General features: G+C 35.9%; 2 protein-coding genes, 1 long non-coding RNA gene and 1 other non-coding gene across 5 annotated transcripts; 1 reads left to right on the top strand and 3 right to left on the bottom strand.

Moving 5' to 3' along the window:
* Positions 1-2,304: 2,304 nt before the first annotated feature.
* Positions 2,305-3,287, top strand: LOC148765502 (uncharacterized). The gene is made up of 3 exons (XR_016029824.1): positions 2,305-2,731; positions 2,838-2,900; positions 2,985-3,287. It is a non-coding gene; the product is annotated as an uncharacterized LOC148765502 (long non-coding RNA).
* A 1,736-nt stretch (positions 3,288-5,023) lies between these two features.
* On the bottom strand, positions 5,024-6,042 carry LOC105959429 (uncharacterized). The gene is made up of 2 exons (XR_016029907.1): positions 5,899-6,042; positions 5,024-5,524 (listed from the first exon to the last, which is right to left on the bottom strand). It is a non-coding gene; the product is annotated as an uncharacterized LOC105959429 (transcript).
* A 593-nt stretch (positions 6,043-6,635) lies between these two features.
* On the bottom strand, positions 6,636-11,914 carry LOC105959428 (spliceosome-associated protein 130 A). 2 transcript variants are annotated; one of them, XM_088814459.1, is made up of 4 exons: positions 8,733-11,914; positions 7,722-8,213; positions 7,143-7,281; positions 6,636-6,753 (listed from the first exon to the last, which is right to left on the bottom strand). In XM_088814459.1, the coding sequence occupies exons 1-3, from the start codon at positions 11,736-11,738 to the stop codon at positions 7,144-7,146; spliced, it is 3,636 nt and encodes a 1,211-aa protein (XP_088670585.1). In that variant the 5' UTR covers positions 11,739-11,914; the 3' UTR covers positions 6,636-6,753; position 7,143. The 2 variants fall into 2 exon arrangements, with proteins under 2 accessions (XP_088670585.1, XP_012838987.1); XM_012983533.2 differs by lacking the exon at positions 6,636-6,753 and adding an exon at positions 6,861-6,949.
* Positions 11,915-12,949: 1,035 nt separating this feature from the next.
* On the bottom strand, positions 12,950-16,212 carry LOC105958794 (MLO-like protein 9). Its single transcript, XM_088814458.1, has 15 exons — positions 15,863-16,212; positions 15,639-15,696; positions 15,316-15,533; positions 15,100-15,216; positions 14,971-15,028; positions 14,802-14,890; positions 14,634-14,708; positions 14,465-14,553; positions 14,311-14,360; positions 14,168-14,208; positions 13,890-14,063; positions 13,733-13,768; positions 13,566-13,633; positions 13,402-13,462; positions 12,950-13,276 (listed from the first exon to the last, which is right to left on the bottom strand). Exons 1-15 carry the CDS (start codon positions 15,989-15,991, stop codon positions 13,061-13,063), a joined length of 1,479 nt encoding a protein of 492 aa, XP_088670584.1. The 5' UTR covers positions 15,992-16,212; the 3' UTR covers positions 12,950-13,060.

The raw sequence follows: 16,212 nt of genomic DNA, 5'->3' as shown, positions 1-16,212 counted from the left end.
ATTGTAGTCGATTATGGAGAATTTTGTATTCCCGTTGACAATAAACTTTGGTATAGGAGGATGAAGAAGATATAGAGTTGGACGAGGAAGAGGAACAAGCGTAAAACAACATTAACGAGGTGAGTTTGTTTACCGAGTATTTTAATTATCGAGAGTTTAAAATATTTCTTTTTTGTAAACTTTGACTTATGAGAAGGAATATGGCGACAACGAGGCTAGTGATGAATCAGGAGTCGGATAATGAGGAAGAGGACAACACCAATAGTGAGGGTAAATTGTATTTAACGAATATTTAATAATGCAATCGAATATTAAATTATGTTTAACGAATATTTAATTGTGTTTACCATTCTCGTTGATCAAAATAATATGCCAACTTGCTTAAATAGTTTTATGGCATATTTTATAGGCTGAAGGTGATGGTGACGAACCAAGCTTGATATTTTACCCGAATGATGAAGAGGAAGACAACTCTAGCGAGGATAATTGTTTTTACCAAGAATTTAGTTACGTAGTCAATTATCGTGACTTCGTATTCACGTTGAAAATATTTTATTCTAAACTTTGATATAGGACGATGAATCAATCTCCGAGAGTGATGATGATGAGGAAAAAGAGAAAAACAATACTGGCGATTTAACGAGTATTTAAATATGCAAGATTATGTAGAGTTTTGTATTCGTGTTAACAATATTTCGTTGTAAACTTTGATACAGGAGTATGAACCAAACTCGGAAATCGATGAGGAGGAGGAACAAGAGGAATACGATGCTACAGATGTGAGTTATGTTTACGAAGTGTTTAAATAATATGCAATCGATTATGGAGATTTATGGAGATTTTTGTATTCGTGTTGACAATGTTTTATCGTGAACTTTGATATAGGGGCATGACTCGACCTCGGAGTTTGATGAGGTAGGGGAAAAAGAGGAAATCGATACTAGCGAGGTGAGTTATGTTTACCGATTATTTAATTATTGTAGACGATTATGGAGAATTTTGTATTCCCGTTGACAATAAACTTTGGTATAGGAGGATGAAGAAGATACAGAGTTGGACGAGGAATAGGAACAAGCGGAAAACAACATTAACGAGGTGAGTTTGTTTACCGAGTATTTTAATTATCGAGAGTTTAAAATATTTCTTTTTTGTAAACTTTGACTTAGGAGGAGGAATATGGCGACACCGAGGCTAGTGATGAATCGGGAGTCGGATAATGAGGAAGAGGACAACACCAATAGTGAGGGTAAATAGTATTTAACGAATATTTAATAATGCAATCGAATATTAAATTATGTTTAACGAATATTTATTTGTGTTTACCATTCTCGTTGATCAAAATAATATGCCAACTTGCTCAAATGGTTTTATGGCATATTTTATAGGCTGAAGGTGATGGTGATGAACCAAGCTTGATATTTTACCCGAATGATGAAGAGCAAGACAACTCTAGCGAGGATAATTGTTTTTACCAAGAATTTAGTTACGTAGTCAATTATCGTGACTTCGTATTCACGTTGAAAATATTTTATTCTAAACTTTGATATAGGACGATGAATCAATCTCCGAGAGTGATGATGATGAGGAAAAAGAGAAAAACAATACTGGCGATTTAACGAGTATTTAAATATGCAAGATTATGTAGAGTTTTGTATTCGTGTTAACAATATTTCGTTGTAAACTTTGATACAGGAGTATGAACCAAACTCGGAAATCGATGAGGAGGATGAACAAGAGGAATACGATGCTACAGATGTGAGTTATGTTTACGAAGTGTTTAAATAATATGCAATCGATTATGGAGATTTATGGAGATTTTTGTATTCGTGTTGACAATGTTTTATCGTGAACTTTGATATAGGGGCATGACTCGACCTCGGAGTTTGATGAGGTAGAGGAAAAAGAGGAAATCGATACTAGCGAGGTGAGTTATGTTTACCGATTATTTAATTATTGTAGACGATTATGGAGAATTTTGTATTCCCGTTGACAATAAACTTTGGTATAGGAGGATGAAGAAGATACAGAGTTGGACGAGGAATAGGAACAAGCGGAAAACAACATTAACGAGGTGAGTTTGTTTACCGAGTATTTTAATTATCGAGAGTTTAAAATATTTCTTTTTTGTAAACTTTGACTTAGGAGGAGGAATATGGCGACACCGAGGCTAGTGATGAATCGGGAGTCGGATAATGAGGAAGAGGACAACACCAATAGTGAGGGTAAATAGTATTTAACGAATATTTAATAATGCAATCGAATATTAAATTATGTTTAACGAATATTTATTTGTGTTTACCATTCTCGTTGATCAAAATAATATGCCAACTTGCTTAAATGGTTTTATGGCATATTTTATAGGCTGAAGGTGATGGTGACGAACCAAGCTTGATATTTTACCCGAATGATGAAGACCAAGACAACTCTAGCGAGGTTAATTGTTTTTACCAAGAATTTAGTTACGTAGTCAATTATCGTGACTTCGTATTCACGTTGAAAATATTTTATTCTAAACTTTGATATAGGACGATGAATCAATCTCCGAGAGTGATGATGATGAGGAAAAAGAGAAAAACAATACTGGCGATTTAACGAGTATTTAAATATGCAAGATTATGTAGAGTTTTGTATTCGTGTTAACAATATTTCGTTGTAAACTTTGATACAGGAGTATGAACCAAACTCGGAAATCGATGAGGAGGAGGAACAAGAGGAATACGATGCTACAGATGTGAGTTATGTTTACGAAGTGTTTAAATAATATGCAATCGATTATGGAGATTTATGGAGATTTTTGTATTCGTGTTGACAATGTTTTATCGTGAACTTTGATATAGGGGCATGACTCGACCTCGGAGTTTGATGAGGTAGAGGAAAAAGAGGAAATCGATACTAGCGAGGTGAGTTATGTTTACCGATTATTTAATTATTGTAGACGATTATGGAGAATTTTGTATTCCCGTTGACAATAAACTTTGGTATAGGAGGATGAAGAAGATACAGAGTTGGACGAGGAATAGGAACAAGCGGAAAACAACATTAACGAGGTGAGTTTGTTTACCGAGTATTTTAATTATCGAGAGTTTAAAATATTTCTTTTTTATAAACTTTGACTTAGGAGGAGGAATATGGCGACACCGAGGCTAGTGATGAATCGGGAGTCGGATAATGAGGAAGAGGACAACACCAATAGTGAGGGTAAATAGTATTTAACGAATATTTAATAATGCAATCGAATATTAAATTATGTTTAACGAATATTTATTTGTGTTTACCATTCTCGTTGATCAAAATAATATGCCAACTTGCTTAAATGGTTTTATGGCATATTTTATAGGCTGAAGGTGATGGTGACGAACCAAGCTTGATATTTTACCCGAATGATGAAGAGGAAGACAACTCTAGCGAGGATAATTGTTTTTACCAAGAATTTAGTTACGTAGTCAATTATCGTGACTTCGTATTCACGTTGAAAATATTTTATTCTAAACTTTGATATAGGACGATGAATCAATCTCCGAGAGTGATGATGATGAGGAAAAAGAGAAAAACAATACTGGCGATTTAACGAGTATTTAAATATGCAAGATTATGGAGAGTTTTGTATTCGTGTTAACAATATTTCGTTGTAAACTTTGATACAGGAGTATGAACCAAACTCGGAAATCGATGAGGAGGAGGAACAAGAGGAATACGATGCTACAGATGTGAGTTATGTTTACGAAGTGTTTAAATAATATGCAATCGATTATGGAGATTTATGGAGATTTTTGTATTCGTGTTGACAATGTTTTATCGTAAACTTTGATATAGGGGCATGACTCGACATCGGAGTTTGATGAGGTAGAGGAAAAAGAGGAAATCGATACTAGCGAGGTGAGTTATGTTTACCGATTATTTAATTATTGTAGTCGATTATGGAGAATTTTGTATTCCCGTTGACAATAAACTTTGGTATAGGAGGATGAAGAAGATACAGAGTTGGACGAGATAGAGGAACAAGCGGAAAACAACATTAACGAGGTGAGTTTGTTTACCGAGTATTTTAATTATCGAGAGTTTAAAATATTTCTTTTTTGTAAACTTTGACTTAGGAGGAGGAATATGGCGACACCGAGGCTAGTGATGAATCGGGAGTCGGATAATGAGGAAGAGGACAACACCAACAGTGAGGGTAAATAGTATTTAACGAATATTTAATAATGCAATCGAATATTAAATTATGTTTAACGAATATTTAATTGTGTTTACCATTATCGTTGATCAAAATAATATGTAGCATCGTAGTCCCCACTATATATGAGTATGATAATCATTGGGGAAGATCTTGATCACCAAATGGAGAAACTAAGCTTTCAACGTAAATATTGCTTGCTAATATTATTTCATCAACTCGGTACATGCGCGACTTGCTTTTGTAATTATAAACAACAATAATCGATTCACCAAAAGCCACTCCAATATCCCCATTCTTGTTCATCCATATTGGCTTTGGTCTTGGACCATTGTTATACCTCTTCGGATGACAAAAATCAGAAAGTGTCCAAATCTTAGTCCATGTTTCTTGATTTGCCTCACTGTACTTGTTCATAACCCATATATTTACATCCAATGTACTACTAATACCGACGAAACTAAGATAGCCTCCCAAAACTTGCAGAACTCGTGCGTGCATTAAACTCATACTCCAAAAAGTGTTTAGGTCGAGCCACAAATTCAAACTTTTCTTCCACAAAACTAAGAGAAACAATTTTCCAGCGATCACACTTCTCCGCTGCTTTCCAATCCACGGTTTCCCAATAAAACTTTCCTTTCACAAATATGCCTTCACTACCAACACCCAATGCTCGATTCTCTTCCAAGAATCGGTCTTGAGACTGTAAATCTTTGTCTGATAGGGTTCCGCACAGAAGGAAGTGCAAACAATCTTGTAGTCATCGGTAGAATCATCGTACCCGAAACCGTATTGGAATTTGTGGAACAATGATTTTTTTGGAAAATATGTAGTTGGAATAGACTTGAATTTTCTTGTTGAAAGGTTCCAAAGAAATATATCTTTAAAGTTAAAGGTGACGAGTACTAGCCCATTACATGAACCTATGATCCGAATGCATATACTCGGCGGACAAATAATACAACCTTTCATGTTCTGGCTGAATAAATCAGGGTTTCCGGGATGATTATCCAATGTTGTGATCTTGGAACAACCCTTTTTTGGTTCATGGAGAAAATAGTTAAGAGAACATGACCGTAGACGCTGACGGGTATAATCAAATCCACCAGAGCTACGGTTGTTAGGGTTAGTGTCGAAAGAGCTATAGATGAGGTGTTGACGGTTGAATTGCATCGATTTCTTGAGATGCTCTTGGATAAAACTTTTGCTGGAGATAACAGAGCGCCATTGTTTCGAAACACACTTGAATCTAATCAGGGATTTCACCGGCAAATTCGTCAATATTTCCTCGATTATTTCTTCAGGAACTTCGTGGTTGATGCTCTGTCTCTTGATTCGTTTTCCCATTCTCTGCGATACAAATCCAGTCTTTATCAAGGAGAGATGAGAATTGATCTCAATTAATAACCTCGAAATTTCACCCCAAAAAAAATCCAATCTTTATAAAGGAGAGATGAGAATTGATCTCAATTAATAACCTCGAAATTTCACCCCCAAAAAAAATTAAATCTTTGTCAAAGGAGATTCATGATATATAAAGACGCGATAGGTGGATCTATTAGAAACAGACAAGAGGATTCAATTTTATTTTAATTCTAAATCTGCGAAGCAGCTGAATCAAAATGGAATTCTATTTACTCACCACCAATGCTAATTAGATTTTTACATACAAACAATTAAGGAAAAAAATATATTAAAAAATATATATTGCAATGACAACTTACTTAATTTTTTTTGTAGATATTTTGAAGAAAATCTCTAGTCGGGACGGAGGCTGGGTGATGTAGATGGAAAGAAGAAATAGACAAGGACAATAAAAAGGGAACAAGGGCTTGGGGTGGGTGCAAAATAATTAACGCATGCATGAGACACTATATATATATATATATATATATATATATATATATATATATATATATATATATATATATATATATATATATATATATATATATATATATATATATATAAATAATAATTAACAATTAATTAACAAAAATATATATATTAAGAAAAGGAGAGAGAAAAGGAAAAACGAAAAAAAAAAAAAAAAACGTAAGTCAGCTAGAAAAAAATTGTCTTTGTAATATTTCAATTCAATTTTTTTTTTCTTTTAACTATTCAATTAATAAAAAATAAATTGAATACTATTAGAATAAATAAATAAATTTTATTAATTATTTAGCTTCAAATAATTGTACTAAGTAACTGAATTTTTGGAGTTCAAAGTTTATTTCACTCCTGAGTTTTTTGTATGTGATTTCAAAGTTTTCGATTCTTTTTATTATTAATAAATCAAAGAAACTCTGATTGTGAAAATTTACACAAGAAAACTCTCAAATTGTAACTTGTAGAGAAAAATAAGTTCAAAATAAATATATTAGTCTATGGTTGACTAGTCAACTGAGAGAGCAATTACACTACCTTAAATTACACACGCAAAAAAGAAGAAAAAAAAAGAAAAAGAAAAAGGCATAATATATATTAATCCGTTGCTAAGCAAGTTGGAGCTACAACATCCACTTCCCTGTTTTCTTACATTGTCTCTTCCATGCCACGCTTTCGTTTGGAGACCGGTTCTGCACAGGTTTTTTCGGTTAACACGGATAACTAGCAAGAGCATAGCCAACTTTCGAAATTGATCTATCTAATGTGTGTTGTTTATATACGAAACATCTTACTTCTATGAAACATATGGCACAATCCGGTTATAACACTTTCGCCATGTCTGTCATATTTCAAATCAATGAACAGAAGAAGCACACGAGTAATAACCTGTATCAAAATGATATAGCAACTAAATGTCATGCCGAAACTTGATACACGGAAAACAGTGAACTATTACACCAAAGGAACGATACATAAATCTGTAACCAAATAATTAGAAGACAAAATACTAATTTAAAAAGTCACAGATAATCCAAATTCAATGGTTCGGAAAACTTTTTCCATTGCCAAGAGCATTTACCTCAAATTATTTTATTCCTTATCTCTTCCAGTTTCTTCAAAATCTCCCCAGGAGTTCTATCCAGCTCATCCGCGATTTTACGTTGCATATCCATTGGCAAAGTTGGGAACTGCTCACACAAATCTCCATCAATCACATCCTGCAAAATCGTCGCAAACCTTCATATCATCAGCCATCGCAAATAAAAATCAAGATACTTCTAATGTAATATTTATGAAGAAAAAAAAAGTCAATATTAGTCAAAGCTGCATCCAATTTCAATTGCTATAGACTCAGATAATATTAGCCCCTCAAAGACATTCATAGTCATGTTTTAGTCTACCAAGACACCATCCTCGAATCTACAAGAAATAATGAAACCATCATCTGTCGGAAACACAGACAATCAGAATCAGCTTTATGGATAGTTCACTAATTTATTTCTGTATCCAAAATACAAAATGCCCTCGTTCCCACAGCAACCCCAAAAAAAAATTAAAAAAAAACCCTGATATGTTAATTATCGAAAGAACCCGATAACTTGAATATGTAATACCCAAGACATTATGTTAAATATAATAAAAAATAGAGGTAACTGACCTTCACAGGGAAATAGGAAGATCTGTAGGCCATGTGATCTCTGCCACATAAAGGTGGATGCTCCTGCCTCATGTGCATCTCCAAATGGGAGAAAAAGTCAACATCATCACGCGAAGCGAATGGAAGAAAGGCGCCCAAACTGCCCATTACAGTTCCGTATAAAATGCACTCTCCACCGCCTGGAATCAGAGTTGCCTTATACAAGCAACTGACAACATCACCGACGTGGAATTGGACTATCTCCTCTACTTTGTTTGGAGCCCCATTTAACTTCCCTTGCTCCCATTTAATCTTACCACCAGTTGGATCTTCTTCGATCTCGTCTGACACATCCTGTGGTAACCGTACGAAGAAAACGTTTCCGAATTTGTCTGTGCCTGCCATTGTGTCAAAGTCTATGTGGTGTGCTGCAGTGAGCCATCTTGGAACAGTGTCATCCGCAAATATGTACAGCTGGTTTTCATCACGTCTGTACTTGCAGTAGTGGAACGACTGTGACAAAATATAAACAAAAACCAATCCACATAAGTTTTCAGATTACAAACACGCAATATCAATTGATATTAACATACTGCACAAACTAAATTAGGAACCACTGCTAACTTTATAGTAGGTCAATGCTTCCGCAAACCTTCTGTAAACTATGTTTGCTTCTAATGATTGATACCACTCTCTGGGATATCTCACTAGTTTCACCCAACATTTAAAAAAAAGACTTCGTTAACCGAAAAGGAAAGTTTTCAGAACTTTTACTCAGAGTGAAAATATGTGCAAAACAAAAATGAAAATTTCCAAAATATTTTATCCTCAAATTCCATCAATTGCTCATGACAGGAAAATCTAACATTAAAACGTCGCAAAATGCATAAAAATGGAAGCTCAAAAATCATTTTCAAATCATTTTAACAATGATTTAGTCAAAATAAGGAAAAAGATGTGTCCATTCGCATCAAAGCCCTAAAACTATTAACAGTGGCAAACATTAATAAGCTATATGCTCAGAGGACTTACCTCTTGCATATCACCAACGAAGATCCGATCACGGTAAGTGTGGATAGAGGTGATAGAGTTCGGAAACAGCTTATTCTCACACTTCCTCAGCAACCTCCTTTTCCCCAAATCATACAATCTGAGTATTGGTCCTATCCCAGCTAGCAATCTCCCTTGGAATTGGCACAACGCAAGAGGAACACCTTCCACTTGAGTCTTGTGCAGAAGTTCAAGGACCTTTCCATCTTCCTTAAACCTATATATATGGATAAATCCAGCCTCAAAGGATCTTTTGGGCCAAAACTGCAGGCCCTTTGCTGTACCAACTGCTAAAAGAGTTCCATACTCCTTATCATGAAAATTTACAGTGCACATGCTGAAGGCAGCTTCATTGTCCTGAAGCTCCAGTAGACAGGTCGTTTGTGCTGTCCTTGGATCCAGAACTCTGATGCAAGAAACCCACTTTCCCGACTCTGCCTTTGGATAACCATACTGTTCATCGGAAAGCGGATCACTGTTATCCTCATCGTCACCATTCTCTATCTGATTTGCGTTCCCATTTTCTCCCATTCCAGCCGCTTCAAATGATTCTTTTTTCGCAGCTTCACGCTCTTCTGCAGTAAATGCTCCCTGGTCACTCTCAATTGTTACCAACAGCTTGCGTTTGGGGTGAAGTACAAACTTTCTCGGGGTATACCTCAAAGGTATAGCAGTTTCGTTAAACGATTCTCCCAGTCTCTCAATGGTGAAAACCCTTAAAGCATCACCAGCAACAGCAACAACACCTTCTGCACACTGATCTGATGAAAATGAAGCAGCAAATTCAAGAGTCTCGTACGACAGAGGTGTCAGGAGGAAGTGTCCTTGGTGTATATAACCGAGCCAAGGTCTACTTGACAAGCAAAGCATAGCCCTTCGCCCTCTCACAGCAATAGAGAAGAGCTTCGGTGCTCTGAGTCCTAAGAACCGAGAGCGGGCATCTGAAAGCTGACCAGTCACCATATCCACTACTGTCCTGAATAAGACACCATTTTGTAGACCAGCATTAAGAAAGAGGCTGGCAGGGTGATCTGCTCCATCCTCCCCTCCAATAGAAGCCTGGACTTCAAGAAAGAGGAGAGACTCAGGAGGAGAAGAAACACTTTGCAGGCTAAGAATCTGCATACAATCATCAGGATCCAAAGATAAGATGCGGATAGTATTGTCGTAAGATCCAACGGCAAGGAACCGTGATCTCTGTCTTCCTTCAGGGACAGGGGCAATATCCAAACAGGCAACATCTCCTGACATTTCATGCTTCTCAACCTCCATCAGCTGCCCAGTCATATCAACTTCAAAATATATAAGCTCCCCACCACTCAGAGCAATGACAACCTGAAGTCTATTAGACCCAACCTTAACAATCGTTCTCTTCCCAGGAGTTCTCCACTCGTTAATACGCCCGTCTTCTCTGATATGTCTAATCCCGCTTGGATGGACTTGCATTAGAGAGTCATCCCCAATCAAAGACACGGAGAGGGAAGGTGTTGTGTCGAGAAATCCACTATCACTAACTTCTTCAACAGTCTCACCGATGGAAAGCACAAGAGTGGCATTTGCGAAAGAAACGACAATATAAGCATCAAATTCATCGTTGACATTCTTTTTCACTGTCCAGACAGCACTTGGAACACCAGGTAACTGTGACACTGCCATTTCACTGATAGCTAAACCTGGCCTCAATATCCGGAGAGATGAACGAGGACCACGTCCGCAAAGTGTAAATATCTGAGGGGTTTCTTCTTCAAAGAGGTTTGAAACTTTCATATCCATCATCGACATCAAGCTCTCAACCTGGTCAATCCTGACTAGATTCTTCAGTTTCCTCGGCTGGAAAAAAACAGGTTGAAAACCTTCTTCGGTTTCCATCAGTGTAGCCGACGAGGCCTCTACATCTGGATCATCTCCTATAGCCTGAAACTGATACAAGGCATGGTTCCCAAACTCTGACGCGGCAAAAAGGAACCCCGACTTCAGCACACATAGTGAAGAAGTCACAGGAATAGTATCAAAATACTTGATCTTCAACTCTTTCACTCTATCATTATCGTGGTCCAACGTCACTCTAAAAATATCACCATACTCAGTTTGCAGAAGAAAGAAAAACATGGTTTTCTGCTTATGCATGGCAGCAGAGACAATCAACACCCCACGCTCAGCTGGCAGGTCCTCTCGTCTCGGAATAACCGCTCTTACATCTGGATGCCCTTGATTCTTATATATAACAAAATTTTCCGCACAAACGAGCACACCACTCGGTCCATCTCCACCACCAGGCACAGTCACAAGCAAGTTAGCACCATTATCAACCTGCTCGGACCATTTCCTCGAAACATGGTTAAGACCCAAATCCAATTCATAAAAGGTCAATAGCTTCTGCGCCTCGTTGGCTGCCTGTCCAGTGGGATCCTGGTCAGCCTCGGAATAATCCAACTCAATTGCTGCAAATATAGGGTTGTCGAACCCACAATCAACCCCACAAATCGAATAAACTATAGTGTGGCTCTTATGTGCCTCGAGAGGCGAGGAAATAGTCAACCTAGCTGAAGTGTCCCTGTTCAGAACATAAACGAGCTTCTGCTTCTCGCAAGCACCAATCATTACAGCCCTACCCTTGGGGTCAACGGCCAAGTATTGACCAGGGACAATCCTCCGGCACCCAGATTTACCAAAAGTTTCCTGGTGAATTTTTTCGAAGGTGTTCTTTTCCTTATTGTATTCGAGGATAACAATGCGCCCGGAATCTGAGCCGACAACGATGTAGTCTTTCTGTGCGCCGGTGAGGCGAAATTGAGCCAAGGAGCGAATGGCGCCGAAGATTTCGACAGATAGAAGGGATTGGAGCTTACCATTTTCGTCGGGGCGGAGTAGATCGAGAACTTTGCCACGCGCGACAACTATTTCTTGGGATTTACCGCCGGAGAAGTTGCCGTTGATGGCGCAAATGATTCCGGTGGCTTTTTGAAGAGTTAGGCTGTACAAGTACATGGTGATTGAAGAATTGGTGAGCTCCGAAGAAGTGAAGTGAAGAAGGGAGATGGGGTTTCTGAGAAACCCTAGGATTTGGAATCGGGGAGCGCGAAAGAGAGTGCAAAGGGGAATTAAGGGTTTCTTTAGGGGTTTTGGACTATAAGACCGCGTTTGGCCGAATATTCAATTTAGGGCTAAATACAGTTGCCACCCTTAAAGTATAGGGGTGGTAACACTTACCCCCTTAAAGTTACAAATGTAACACTTACCCCCCTCATTAATGAATCTAAAGGCCAAATTTTGACTTTTGAATGATGTGGCATTTTTTCTTCCCAAATTGTCCTTCTAGCCATTGTATAAATAATGAATATGTAATAATAAAAAAATCGGCAACTTTGCAAAAACTTAATTTTATTATTTTAATATTGTAAATTTATGAATGAAACAAATTGAATTTTAGTTTCATTTTTGTTTTACATTGCGTTCATTTGTAGCTAACAAATTTTAATTATGATTATATAGTTTATATAGTTATTTTAATGCGTATATGACTCTAATATAATCATCTCACTTTTTCCTCTGAGAATCACAAAATGTATTCAAAAGTTAATAAGAAATTATAATTTAAACGTCTAAATATTGAAATATTTTTTTATTGCAATTTAAGTAACTGAAATAAAATTTCAAATGAATAATTATTATAAAAAAAATTAGACGTTTAAGTCTTGAAAATATTTTTTTTTCTTGCAAATGTTTAACGTATTTTATATATTTTTTAAAATATTGAGATTTTTATTTATATTAGGGTCTATAGTAATTAAAATGTGAAGTTAAACATAAATCAAAATATTTTTTTAATAATTATTATATTTTAATAAAATTTAGTTTTTGAAATATTATTGAAAATATATTATTATATATGCATCAATATAATAGCTAGAAGGATAATTTATGAAGAAAAAATGTCACATCATTCAAAGTCAAAGTTTTATATCATTAAATTCATTAATGAGGGGGGTAAGTGTTACATTTGTAACTTTAAGGGGGTAAGTGTTACCAACCCTATACTTTAAGGGTGGAAACTGTATTTAGCCCTTCAATTTATTGTACTTTAAATTACCAAAAACTCCTTATGGAAATTGTCTTTCCTTATTTTTCTTGAAAATTATGTATAATATATTAATATTAATGTCTATCTATTTTCTACATTTAATAAAGAGAAATTTAAATTCAAAAAATAATTTCTTTTTCCACTAACAAAAATTAATGTGTATGCTATAATATATCGAAAACAAGAATTTTATCAATCTACTATTTAAAGTCTCTCCTTGTTTTGAATGTCATGAAGATGTATCTTCTCCGGTGGCCGGAGGAGTCTCGTCCGTCGGTTCGGTGGCAGCCGGAGAATCTTTCTCCGGTGAATTTTCGCGGCTTCCTCCTAATTTGCGGGCCCGTCCCTGGGAACCTTCTTTCTTTTTCTTTGCTTTTTTATGCCAGTTCATTAACGCCCTCGAAGTTTGCTCATCAAAAATTGCCGCCTTCATATGCGATCCCATCTGAATTTTTTTTTTTTTGCCGTATAATAAATAAAATGGCAAAATTCAAGAACAACGAAAAACGACGCATAGGGGCAGAATGGTCATTTTGTCGGTTGAGAGTATAGAGATTCTTTGAGTTGTACCTGTGTCACAAGTGCATAGAGTGGAAGGGTAATGTAGCTGCACAAAAACTGAACTCCAATCCTGCAAATACAAAATAAATGACTTTCTTCATGTTTAAAAATATAAAATTATATATATATATATAATAAATAAATAAATACACACAAAATTTAAAAGTGTTTACCCAATACAGATTCTAATAACGGCTAGAAGGAAAAAGCTATGGAAGCAAGAATACAACCCAAATTCATACTGCATATTTAAAAAAGAAATGCATTATTATTTTTTGTAATTAATTTGATAGCCGTGATATAGAAGATAAAGGGTAAATTCGGAAGCGAACTTCGTTACCGTTATCCAGATGAAATAAGTTATCTCAAATGCATTCTGTAAAATCAGTAGAAGCAACACGAAAGCGAATTAAGAATGCATACATGCATATGGTTCTATATATAAATATCGAGAAGAGAAAAAAAAGGAGTGTGGAGTGGAAGTAGCAATTTTGGACCTGGAAGAGGGTAAGATGGATGAGATGAAGAACTAACTCAGGCCAATTAAACCAAAAATGCTCGTCCGAGACTTGCACGAGTGGAATCCCTTGAACTACCGCATGCCTTTCTTGAATCTCGATTGCCATTCGAGTTATGATCGATTGTAGCTTTGTGCCTACTGCTAAAATTATCTTTACCCATATCAAGAATCAGTTTTTTCTTGTCTTAATTTCCACTATTTAATTAATTAATTTAATTTGTGAATATAATGCGACGAAATTAAAGATAATCGTACCACTAGGGGCATAACTGACAGCCAAAACATAGCTTGAGATCCTGATCAAGTCGAAAATGCAAGATTAAAAATTTTAATAATAAACTTTTATTAAAAGATGCTTCACATTTTTTAATCGAAATGGGAGGAATTACGAGAATAACCATTAACGTTCACTAGCAGATATACGACTGCAGCAGTCCATAAAAGAGGCCTGAGAGAGTATAATCAAGAAAATATATTAAGTTTTTCTTTTTTCAGACAAGAATATTAAGAATTAATATATTTTAAGAGAGAGGCGGGAAAGAAATTGCATACGGGATTCCGACGATCACTTTGAAGTCATCTTCTAATGATCTTTTGATGTACTTCTGAAAGTTGAACTTAGTTCCCGGGGCCAAATGCACCTAAATTTGTTCGCGTCGCGTTAATTTAAATGTATCGTTATTTTATCTATATAAATATTCAATGTAGTTAAAGTACTTACTGAGATGAACCCGTTTCGCAGGGTCAAGTAGTCGGCTCTGCGAACCGACCATAACATGTGCCGGAAAAAGCAAGCCTAACGTATTCGCGTATATTAATATATATATATATCAAAACTAGTTTCTTGAATGTACTAAAATTTAATTTATACTGTCTTGATTATACTTACAATGTAGAAAAGGACAGGGTGTTTTGTCCATGGACTAGTATGCCCTTTCACAAACGAATCCTCGTGCGTAAGCCTAAACTGAGCAGAATCTTTTTGTACGAAAACAAACACTAATATTATTTATCTTTTCGAGCCAAAACAAACAAAAAATTACGAGAACAATACGTACCAATGGATTCGTTAGTATTATTTGCAATCTCTCGTTCCCATTCTTTCCATTCACGAATCTGCGGCCCCACAATAGTATATCAGGAAAAAAAATTATATATAATTATGAAATACGAAAATTGAAAAATACCTTCATCCTGCCGAGCATCATCGTTATAGCGCTATAAAAGACGTGGAATATAGCAAGAAAGAATATGAAGATGTGGAGCTGATGTAGACCATTGACAGATATAATAGGTATATGACCCTATTACATATATTCAAAGAAAAAAGAAAAAAAAACATAAGATGCGTGATAAAACATGATTAACTAATCGATGATTTTTGTAAGAATAAATTAACGAACTCTTTTGCATGATCTGGTTGGACTATCGGCGGCCAAGATTCGATGTTCGTACCACAGAAGCCTTCGGTGGTGGTGATCTTTATCTTTTTCATGGAAATGTCGTTTCAAATGTGCGCATGGCAACATAGTATTCGCTATTCTTACGGGAATGCAGATTCGTGTTATGTAGTTTTGTCCGAATGTCAGAAGTAACGAAATAAACCCCAGAATCATAAGCTCTGCCACCGGGTGATTACATATGTAATTACGGAAACTCGTGATTAGTGGACTTTTTTAATTATGCTTAAACGAAATGTTACGTATGGATGCAATAATCGTCTCACCTGATTTAATCTTCTCCAGAGCTTCGACTAAAGCGAACTTTCTTCTCCTTGATAAACTCTACAAGATTTAGTAAACGATCGCGAAATTACGATTAAATGAAATTATATGCCATGTTAAATTTTCGTCACGAAAATTCCGAAAAAAAAAATGTAATTCCTACATTCCGATTTTCGTTCTTGAAGACAAATCTAAATTAAAAAATTGTGAAAACGAATAAAAATACCTCTCTGATTTTATGAAGGGTTTTTTCCAAAATGATGGAAATAATAACGATGACGGAGCAAACGAAGGAAACGGCCCATGTCGGAGTCTGGTCGAGCTCCCTCGAACCGTGGGTTCCTCCTCCGGCCATTTTTGTTTTCCCCTCTCTTTCTTTTTGCAGATTAATATCTATCAAAAAAGAAAGAGAAGAGGGAAAAAAATAAAAATAAAAAAGAAGAAAAAGAATTAACTAATTAAAGTTCCCCTCTCCTTGGGTTTAACGTTTGATGAATATGAATGCCAGGAGAACTCTGGTTTGAAGAAAACAGGGGTGACCGGTTCGAGGTCGTTTCAACTGAATTGAACCGGGAT

The sequence above is a fragment of the Erythranthe guttata genome, chromosome 14 (assembly GCF_056151865.1).
Source record: "Erythranthe guttata isolate IM_541 chromosome 14, IM_541, whole genome shotgun sequence".
Taxonomy (NCBI): Eukaryota; Viridiplantae; Streptophyta; class Magnoliopsida; order Lamiales; family Phrymaceae; genus Erythranthe; species Erythranthe guttata.
The sequence above is the reverse complement of the archived record's forward strand: the minus strand, read 5'-3'. Positions and strand labels throughout refer to the sequence as shown.

Bases quoted from the DNA above. Each gene is read 5' to 3' on its own strand.
- LOC105958794 (XM_088814458.1), bottom strand. From the start codon at position 15,991: ATGGCCGGAGGAGGAACCCACGGTTCGAGGGAGCTCGACCAGACTCCG. The intron at 15,697-15,862 runs GTATTTTTATTC...TAAATCTTGTAG, and splicing joins CCCTTCATAAAATCAGAGAG to AGTTTATCAAGGAGAAGAAA. The intron at 15,534-15,638 runs GTGAGACGATTA...ACCCGGTGGCAG, and splicing joins TCTGGAGAAGATTAAATCAG to AGCTTATGATTCTGGGGTTT.
- LOC105959428 (XM_088814459.1), bottom strand. From the start codon at position 11,738: ATGTACTTGTACAGCCTAACTCTTCAAAAAGCCACCGGAATCATTTGC. The intron at 8,214-8,732 runs GTAAGTCCTCTG...ATTTTGTCACAG, and splicing joins TCGTTGGTGATATGCAAGAG to TCGTTCCACTACTGCAAGTA. The intron at 7,282-7,721 runs GTCAGTTACCTC...ACGATTTTGCAG, and splicing joins CTTCCTATTTCCCTGTGAAG to GATGTGATTGATGGAGATTT.